The sequence below is a fragment of the Salvelinus fontinalis genome, chromosome 1, assembly GCF_029448725.1.
Source record: "Salvelinus fontinalis isolate EN_2023a chromosome 1, ASM2944872v1, whole genome shotgun sequence".
Lineage (NCBI taxonomy): Eukaryota > Metazoa > Chordata > Actinopteri > Salmoniformes > Salmonidae > Salvelinus > Salvelinus fontinalis.
The window spans coordinates 59,639,658-59,650,093 of record NC_074665.1 but is presented as its reverse complement, the minus strand read 5'-3'; the positions used below and the strand labels follow the sequence as shown (position 1 = coordinate 59,650,093).

The 10,436-nt window shown below is 47.2% G+C and overlaps 1 protein-coding gene across 2 annotated transcripts; it reads right to left on the bottom strand.

The window, feature by feature from the left end:
* Positions 1-925: 925 nt before the first annotated feature.
* LOC129858905 (transmembrane protein 178A-like) lies at positions 926-6,754 on the bottom strand. 2 transcript variants are annotated; one of them, XM_055928144.1, is made up of 5 exons: positions 5,831-6,753; positions 4,478-4,591; positions 3,638-3,775; positions 3,313-3,535; positions 926-2,002 (listed from the first exon to the last, which is right to left on the bottom strand). In XM_055928144.1, the coding sequence occupies exons 1-5, from the start codon at positions 6,336-6,338 to the stop codon at positions 1,864-1,866; spliced, it is 1,122 nt and encodes a 373-aa protein (XP_055784119.1). In that variant the 5' UTR covers positions 6,339-6,753; the 3' UTR covers positions 926-1,863. The 2 variants fall into 2 exon arrangements, with proteins under 2 accessions (XP_055784119.1, XP_055784111.1); XM_055928136.1 differs by having other exon boundaries at positions 926-3,535; positions 5,831-6,754.
* Positions 6,755-10,436: the final 3,682 nt, after the last annotated feature.

Sequence of the window (10,436 nt, the reverse complement as noted above, 5' to 3'; positions counted from 1 at the left end):
AATCCTCCTTCAGTCACATGCAGGTAAAACATTTTGATTTCTATATAGTATCTGAAATAGCATATTCTGCAACTTCTATGACACTTACCTTTGTCAAATAACTCAAAATTCAAGAGGTGCAGCTCTTTTTCCAAATGTCTCTTTTTCCAAGAATATCTGTGCTGCCCATACATTCAGCACATGACCATTCGCAGGCAGCATTGATCTGGCTACTAAGCAAAAACTAGTAACTAGTAGCATGTCCTGCCTCTCCCTCTTCCCCAAGAAGCACAGCTCCCACCCAGGAAAATGAAGACACAATGTCAAGTCGACAGGTGCACACGAAACAGGGCCGATGGAAACCGTGTGCAGTGCAACTGATTTGTTTGTGGGGCTTGCCTGAACCTATAGGGGAGGGTCTGGGTGGGCATCTATCCGCGGTGGCGGCTCTGGCCCCCGAAAGTGTCATGCGAGTGTGGGCATCCAGCCAGGGCGTATGGTGCCTGCTCAGCGTGTCTGGTCGCCGGTACGCCGTTTCGGTCCAGGGTATCCGGCGCCGGCTCTGCGTGCTGTGTCTCCGGGGCGCTGGGAGGGTGCTGTGCGTCCTATGCCTGCTCTCCGCTCGTGCCGGGCAAATGTGGGAGTGGAGCCTAAGGGAGAGGTGCGCGTAGCAGCCCCCAAAAATTGGGGGCTGCCTCTCGTACCTGTCGCTCTGCCGTGCTGCCTCCTCATATCGCCGCCGCTCAGCTTTTGCTGCCTCCAGCTCTGCTTTGGGGCGGCGAAATTCCCCAGCCTGTGCCCAGGGTCGTTCTCCGTTTAAAATCTCCTCCCATGTCCAGGATTCCTGAGATTTCGTCCGCTGCTGCTGCCCGTTACCACACTGCTTGGTCCTTTTTTGGTGGGTGATTCTGTCACGATCGTAGTAAGAAGCGGACTAAGCGCAGCGTGGTTTGAATACATTCTTCTATATTTAATGAAGAACACTTAAACAAATAACAACAAAACGAATAAGACAAACGTGACCGCTATATAAACACTGTGCTAACATGCAACATAACATAAACAATCACCCACAACACACAATGACAACAGGCTACCTAAATATGGTTTCCAATCAGAGACAACGACTAACACCTGCCTCTGATTGAGAACCATATCAGGCCAAACACAGAAACAGACAAACTAGACATACAACATAGAATGCCCACTCAGATCACACCCTGACCAAACAAAACATATAAACACACAAAGCAAACTATGGTCAGGGCGTGACAGTGGGACCCTGGTTCTGCTGCTTAGTCCCCAGCTCTTCCTGCCTGCTGAAAAGAAAATCATGACCCTCTGACCGGTACCCTCACACACTCAGGGAGAGGATACTGGGGTGGGGTTAGGAACTGATGTGGACCCCTCACTCACCCCAAGTGTTTTCCCCTTACGGAAAGCCTTAAGGCTACCAAAGAGTGAGCCTGGGAGCTATAGACGCCCTCATCCACAAGTAGGTCAAGATACAGACTGCTGCTAACACACACTCAAACCCTCTGCTTTGTGGATCCTGAGTGAGAATTTTTAGGAGATGGATACACTGGATTCAAGAGACACACACAGACTATACCACTCATACAACACAGACTATACCACTTGTACAACACAGACTATACCACTCGGAAATAATGCATCTTTCAAGAGTTCCTCAGTTTCTCTTTTCAGTAGGCGTATTCTGAAATGATCCAACTCTTTACCAATCAGACCGCATGAGGCACATCCAACAAATATCCACTGTCTGGGGTTACGGCAAATGTTAATTGATAGATTACAAAATACATCCACTGAAACTATGGTAAATACACTCAGATTAGGGTCCACTAGGATCAGGGTTAATATCCATTAATGAGGGAGATGTGGACTTCGATTTAGGTGCATATCCAGCGAGATTTGGTCTGTCTCCACTGCGATCAGGTTAATATCCATTGATGAGGGGACATCTTGATTTGGGTTTCGGCACATATGCACAGGGGTTTGGTCTGTGTCCATTGATAAGAGAACTAATGAATATCCACAGATGGGTTTCCTTACAGTTTTGGTTACACTGAATTATGAGCATACATAAAAAAATATGTGCAAAGGTAGCATTAGGCTGAATCACAGACATAATCGCATAAAGACCACAGAAATAGCATGGGTGTAGCTAAGGTTTAGGTAGTTTGGATAAAAGCGTCTGCTAAATGGCATATACAGTGAGCTCAAAGTATTGGGACAGTGACAAATGTTTTGGTTCTGTACTCAAGCACTTTGGATTTGAAATGATATGCACATATATCATACCACCTCCCCTCTTATTGTAATGGTGAGAGGTTAGCATGTCTTGGTGATATGACATGTCTGTCTAACTTTCTCACTCATCATTATTCATGATTCATTCAGGGGTATCCATAATCATGGTAGCATCCACATTAATGTAGAAGGGTTTAGAAACATGTTCTATTCTTATTTACAATAAAAGTCACCCCATAATGACACAATACATTAATTACCATTAATTTCTATTCGGCACAAATAATCTGAAACACAATCAAAACAAACAGCAAATGCATCCAACAAATGCTGTAAAGTCACAAGCTTTATGTAGCCATTGTGTGCTATGAGTATGGGACTAAACTTAACCTTTTCCTACTTTAATACACACTTAAATTTGTCCCAATACTTTTGGTACCCTAAAATTGGGGGGGACTATGTACAAAAAGTGCTGTAATTTCTAAACGGTTAACCCGATATGGATGAAAATACCCTCAAATTAAAGCTAACAGTCTGCACTTTAACCACTTTAACCATTGTATCATTTCAAATCCAAAGTGCTGGAGTACAGAGCCAAAACAACAAATGTGTCACTGTCCCAATACTTTTGGAGCTCACTGTATATATTATGGTTCCATAATTACAGGATGTTTTGCTCCATGGAAGTGACCTCGATTTAGATGCAGGGTCTAGTGGAAGCATGGTTGACGCAGAAGTGTTTTCAGACGGAAAATGCAGGAGTCAGCATTAGTCCCAGGCACCTGCTGCAGCTGTTTATGGGTTAGTCAGCCAGGTGTCTGGGGGTGTTGGTCTGCAGGCCCTTGCTGCAGCTCAGAGTTGATGTGAAAGATGCAGTAAGAGGTGTGAAATGCTGTGAGGTGTCTGTCAGACTCAGTAAACACAGACATCTTAGACTCTGCCTGTAGGCCCTTGCTGCAGCTGAGGCTTGGTGTGTGTGTGTGTGTGTGTAACACACAGTAAAGTGTTTGTCAAACGCAGTAAGGTGTGTGTCAAACACAGTCATTGGGGGCAGCCTTTCCCTTGCCCTGCTGGGCTTTGCTGTTGCTATGCCTGAGGATGGGGAAAGTGGTGCACAGGCATCCAGATGCCACTGTCAGCCCCAGACTGAGCCAGGCACAGAAGCTGGACCAGCTGTAGCCATGCTCCACGTCAGCGGGCAGCCCGTAGATGAAGGGAGGGACCCTGGCCAGGTCGTAGGACACGTTGGCGGCATAGGTACACAGGGAGATGGTGCTGAAGATCCCTGAGAAGGAAGAGGGACCACAAAGAGAGGAGGAGAGTGTGTGAGAGAGCGCATCTGTGTTTATTTAAGTAAACAAGAGTTTCAGTTGGTGTGGTAAACTACCTGCCATGAGAAAGAGCAGCCCAGAGACGTGCTGAGTGAGACTCTTCTCCCAGGCGAAGCTGACAGATGCCACGATGCAGCCACACAACAGAACGGCTGCTGCCATACCCAGAAACCCTGCGGTGATCCGCCGCAGGTCTGATTCAAGGAAGAGGAGGGGAGAAGCGGGTGAGCACTTATGCAAGAGACACAGTTTCCCTCTCTGTAACCACTAGGGTTGCAAAGGGAGGGTATATGACAAGAAACTTTCAAATCTAGTGGCCCTATTTGGGTACTTGAGATTATCACAGGTAAAATATATTAAAAGAAAAAATAAATAATGACAAAGATGTAAAACATGAACCTAAATATAAACCATGGACTTGGAGAATACCATTGGTATTTACGTATTTCTTATCAATGTTTTGGCATCACACTGTTGGTAGTTGTGAAAAAAGTCACTAGTTGGAAGAGTTGCAGAGTTAATTGAAAATAATGCCATTATTGATTAGATGCATTTTTTTCATTAATTAGGCCATTTTCTCTTGAACCATGTGGTCAATCTACTAGAAACGAATAGACAATATGGGCACATAATGAATACAATATATTTAAATACATTTTTTGGGGGGGGGGGGTATTCAAGTATAAATTTCCAAAGTTATGATTGATTGCCATAGATGTTACCAAAATTACTGAAGATTATGGTAACTTTGGTAAATTGCTAAATGTAATTCATGTAAATTAACATATGCCCTCCTTTTTGAATGGAAGGTAGTAGGAGAGTAATAGGTGTCTGGATTATTCATTTCATGAAAGGCTCATAGGGGAATATCTTTCATAATGAGAAAATGTGTATACGTAAGAGGTGCCACTCATCCTGCTGAATGGTGCGGGTCAGGTTGAGCGGGATGTTGCGGAGCCGGATGGGCTGGGAGAAATGGTACTTGATGGTGATACATCGCTGGGCTATACCTGCATAGAGACAAGAACTTTTGTGAACATAAAGAGTAGCAGAAAAGGGCAAGTGTTTCTCAAGGAGACTTGTCTTGAGAAAAGCTGTGGCTGTTAAGTATTCATTTATAAAGTGGACTCCCCTGTTTCATGGACATACTTCATAATAAGGTTTTCGAGGCTGTAAATGTGTATTTTCCCACAAGATTGCAGATGTTATACATATTCCTCAGCACTATGAAAGCCTCTAGACATGGCTGTGAGAAGATACTACGGAAAGCCAAACAGGGAAATTCCGCCTATATCTCTGATGGGTAACAAAAAGGGGTTTAATTGTTTGAGTGATGTAATATTGTCCCCTCTCTTGGAGGCAGCAAAGAAGACTAACTATGTCAGGGATCTGACCTGCTCCCCTTCCACAAATACTATAGCTCTACCAATATTACAAAACGTTGTCCTAATAACATTTTCGTTTTCACTTGCTATATTAATTGGTCAACAACATTTTTACTTGAGAATCCGAGCTTTTGCGCAAGTTTCCCATTGATTGACTTTAGCGCGTCTATTGATTTAGTACATACGGAATTAATCACATATATTGATGCCACTTTCCATCCTCATGCAAATGATATGGATCATAGGAATATACTAATTGATATTTAACACGCAACGCTCCCTCGTTGCCTGGAGTGTGAAGTGCACACTGGGCTCGCGTGGTGGAAATACCTTTCGTGTATTTCATTGATTTTCTGTCCGATGCAGTCTAAAACTGATCAGATCAGAGCTTATTTTAAGGTCTGTATGATAGGCAGGTTGCATGCGCGCTTGCGTGTGTCTATCTATGTACAGGCCATGGTAGTTATCCGAATGAATAGATTTGTTATAGATAGAACTTTGCACGCCCATGGTTTACAGATAGGCTAGACCCACACGTCTCCGAGGACAACATGATAGTTTAAAACATGTTTTGAAGCTACATCTGTTGTTTACACACACTGAAATAACAACAAAAACAACTTTACATCTTTAGTTATGATGGGTTAAGTCAGTCGTACTAAGCTCATGGGTTTATTATTCAGTGGATGTATTATATAATTAATTGAAAGACCATTAAACAGCAGTGCATATGACGGAATGTAACTTTTTAAGCATTTACAAATAGGCCTACCATTGCCAGATGTTTAGGCCTATATCTCCAAGGGATGCGGTTTCACTGCACCGCACTGGACCCCGGGTAAAATTCCCCACAGCATCTCTTACCCTTGGCAATGAGGTTGTCGATGTCCCTGTCCTTTCCTAGATAATAACATTTCCTCCAAAGTCCAGAGTAAGTGGAGAAAAGAGGCCGCCCGCATTCCGTTTCTAAAATTCCCATTCCCAAAATTGACCTCCAGTTTTCCAGGAGCTCCTCCTCTCTACTCCCGACGTGGATCGCCCGGAGCAGCGCCTGGTTCCTCCGAGGATTGCTGCTGTCCATCAGGGGCAGGTGATAGATGGGCATCCGCCGGTTCGTCTGGTCGTTGGCGTCCGGCCCGAACTGGTCGCAGTTCTGCCTGTGCCGTGTTGTGTCCGTCTCGTACCAGTGGTCGGTCATGATAGCGGTGATGAGAAGTGCCAGTGATGCCAGGCTCATGGACAAACTGATAGCCGTCACCAAGGTCTGTTTCTCCATCTTGCCGGCATTAACATTTGAAGATTCGGTCAGGGAAGTATCCGTCACTTCGTCCACTTCACTCCTCCTTATCAACACGGGCTTGCAGGGCTTCATCGTGTTCTACATGATGCCGAAAAGGCTGTAAGGTCCTGGCATCTCCGGCTGGGTGCAGGCACAAGAATAACCTAACCCGTGTTCAGGCACAAGAATAACCTAACCCGTGTTCAGGCACAAGAATAACCTAACCCGTGTTCAGGCACAAGAATAACCTAACCCGTGTTCAGGCACAAGAATAACCTACCCGTGTTCAGGCACAAGAATAACCTAACCCGTGTTCCTGTTCTCCCACTTAGTCGATTCCCTGACTTCGGTATATCCTATAAACATGGGATGAAGAGGTGTGTGTGTATATATGTAATCCTGTGCGCGGGCGAGTCTCGTGTGCTTCTGATTTCTATGCTTGCGTTAATAAGAAAAAAGAGGCGCGGTGCACAGAGCGCGCGATGAAAATGTCAAAGCTGTCATGCTCTCCTGTCAGTGCAGCTGCTTGTGTCATTACCAATAGAAGTCCCTGTGGCATGAGAATTATGATATTTATAACAATACTACTACCGATGATGATGATTATTGTTATTACAGCCTATTTAAAAAGGGGCAATCTGCGATTGTAGGCTACATCCGTTTTTTTACTTTTAAAATGCATTAAATGTAGGCTACCCATTGATTATTGAAGAATATAACTACTTCATCAGCTTACAAAATGTGTGTACCCCATCAGAACACAAAATATACGCTTATTTTAGGCTACTCCGTTGTTTTTAAACAATTCTAAACAAACAGCTTCAAAGCATATTTAAAACGATCATTTTCATCTCAAAGTTAAGCACTTGCATCCATATAGATATGTATGAATTTGAGAATGGTAAAATGTCTACAGCCCCACCCCTCAGCTGTTTACCAAAACAGGGTCGGGTGTCACTCTGCAGATTGCCGCTTTAATAGCAACAATGTAATTTTGGGTGTCACGTTCCTGACCTATTTCTGTTAGTTTGTTATATGTGTTAGTTGGTCAGGACGTGAGTTTGGGTGGGCATTCTATGTTTTCTGTTTCTGTGTTGGTTTATTGGGTTGCCTGGTATGGCTCTTAATTAGAGGCAGGTGTTTGGCGTTCCTCTAATTAAGAGTCATATTTAGGTAGGCGTTTTCACAGTGTTCGTTGTGGGTGATTGTCTTCCGTGTCTGTGTCTGTACACCATGCGGGACTGTTTACGGTTTGTTCGGTTTGTGTAGTCTATGTTTCCTATTCGTGCGTTCTTCTTGTTTTATGTAAGTTCGTTGTCTAGGTCTGTCTACACCGTTTGTTGTTTTTGTTAGTTTAGTCAAGTTCGTGTTTTCGTTAATAAAATTATGTCATTTCACTACACTGCGCCTTGGTTCCCTCAATACTCCTCCTCTTCAGAGAGAGAGGAACCGGAGTTATGAGCTACCCGGAAGCCCAAAAAGCCCGTGAGTAACACCCAAAAATTTCTTGGGGGGGCTAAGAGGTAGTGGGCCAAGGGCAGGTAGGAGACCTGCGCCCACTTCCCAGGCTTACCGTGGAGAGCGGGAGTACGGGCAGGCGCCGTGTTACGCAGTAGAGCGCACGGTGTCTCCTGTAGGAGTGCATAGCCCAGTGCGGGTTATTCCACCTCCCCGCACTGGTAGGGCTAGATTGGGCATTGAGCCAGGTGTCATGAGGCCGGCTCAAAGCGTCTGGTCTCCAGTGCGTCTCCTCGGCCGGCATACATGGCACCTGCCTTATGCATGGTTTCCCCGGTTCGCCTACATAGCCCTGTGCGGGTTATTCCACCTCCCCGCACTGGTCGGGCGACCGGGAGCATTCAACCAGGTAAGGTTGGGCAGGCTCAATGCTCAAGAGAGCCAGTACGCCTGCACGGTCCGGTATTTCCTGCGCCACCTCCCCGCCCCAGCCTAGTACCTACAGTGCCTACACTACGCACTAGGCTACCAGTGCGTCTCCTGAGCCCTGTTCCTCCTCCACGCACTCTCCCTGTAGTGTGTGTATCCAGTTCGGTGCCTCCAGTTCCGGCACCACGCACTAAGCCACCTGTGCGTCTCCAGAGCCCTGTACACACTGTTTCTTCTCCCCCTACTAATCCTGATGTGCGTGCCCTCAGCCTGGTGCCACCAGTTCCGGTACCACGCACCAGGTATAGAGTAGGCTTTGAGAGTCCAGTGTGCCCTGTCCCTGCTCCCCGCACTAGTATGAAGGTGCGTGTCCTTAGCCCGGTGCCTCCAGTTCCGGCACTACGCACCAGGTCTACAGTGCGCCTTATCCGGCCAGAGCCATCCGTCTCCCCAGCGCCATCTGAGCCATCCGTCTCCCCAGCGCCATCTGAGCCATCCGTCTCCCCAGCGCCATCTGAGCCATCCATCTCCCCAGCGCCGTCTGAGCCATCCGTCTGCAATGAGCCTGCAAAGCCGCCCGTCTGCCATGAGCCTGCAAAGCCGCCCGTCTGCCATGAGCCTACAGAGCCGTCCGCCAGACAGGAGCCGCTAGAGCCGCCCGCCAGACAGGAGCCGCTAGAGCCGCCCGCCAGACAGGAGCCGCTAGAGCCAACCAGACAGGATCTGTCAGAGCCGCCAACCAGACAGGATCTGCCAGAGCCGCCAACCAGACAGGATCTGCCAGAGCCGCCAACCAGACAGGATCTGCCAGAGCCGCCAACCAGACAGGATCTGCCAGAGCCGCCAGCGAGCCATGAGCGGCCAGAGCCGCCAGCGAGCCATGAGCGGCCAGAGCCGCCAGCGAGCCATGAGCGTCGAGAGCCGCCAGCCTGCCATGAGCGTCGAGAGCCGTCAGCCAGCCATGAGCGTCGAGAGCCGTCAGCCAGCCATGAGCGTCGAGAGCCGTCAGCCAGCCATGAGCGTCGAGAGCCGTCAGCCAGCCATGAGCGTCGAGAGCCGTCAGCCAGCCATGAGCGTCGAGAGCCGTCAGCCAGCCATGAGCGTCGAGAGCCGTCAGCCAGCCATGAGCGTCCAGATTTGTCAGTCAGCCATGAGCTGCCCTTCAGCCAGAAACGGCTATATACCCAGAACTGTCCCTCAGTCCGGAGCTGTCTCTCTGTCCGGAGCTGCCTTTCAGTCCGGAGTTGCCCCTCTATCATGATCTCCCTCTAAATTCTGATCTATCCCTCTGTCTTGTGCTATCCCTGTGTCTTGATCTATCCCTCTGTCCCGGTGCTGTCCCTGTCATGGATGTTACCAAGAGGATTTTGTGGGGGTAAGATGTGGGTGGACATTTTTAGGGGGAGATGGAGGCTGGGATTGACTATGGTGGGGTGGGGACCTCGCCCGGAGCCTGAGCCACCACCGTGGTCAGATGCCCACCCAGACCCTCTCCTAGACTTTGTGCTGGTGCGCCCAGAGTTCGCACCTTATGGGGGGGGTTATGTCACGTTCCTGACCTATTTCTGTTAGTTTGTTATATGTGTTAGTTGGTCAGGACGTGAGTTTGGGTGGGCATTCTATGTTTTCTGTTTCTGTGTTGGTTTATTGGGTTGCCTGGTATGGCTCTTAATTAGAGGCAGGTGTTTGGCGTTCCTCTAATTAAGAGTCATATTTAGGTAGGCGTTTTCAGTGTTCGTTGTGGGTGATTGTCTTCCGTGTCTGTACACCAAGCGGGACTGTTTACGGTTTGTTCGGTTTGTGTAGTCTATGTTTCCTATTCGTGCGTTCTTCTTGTTTTATGTAAGTTCGTCGTCTAGGTCTGTCTACACCGTTAGTTTAGTCAAGTTCGTGTTTTCGTTAATAAAATTGTCATTTCACTACGCTGCGCCTTGGTTCCCTCAATACTCCTCCTCTTCAGATGAAGAGGAGGAGGACTGCCGTTACAGGGGGGTCACTATCATAACTTGTTTTCATCAAGCCTTCAGATATTTCATAGTTGAAGCACAGAACAACACTTCATCATGGTGCATTAAAATAGAGGGGTAGGCTATTTACTGATAAACATGATTTTCTGGAATTGTCAGATCAATGATACTGCAAAATGGTTGGATGCATTGTGCAGAGACAGCTCCTTTCCAGTCCGCTGCATCAGCAGGCAGGGCATTGAGCGATATGGGGACATGGACATCTCTGGACATGGAGCACAGAGGAAGTGCTTATGAATATTTATTATAACACATATATATTTGGTTTCTCATTCAA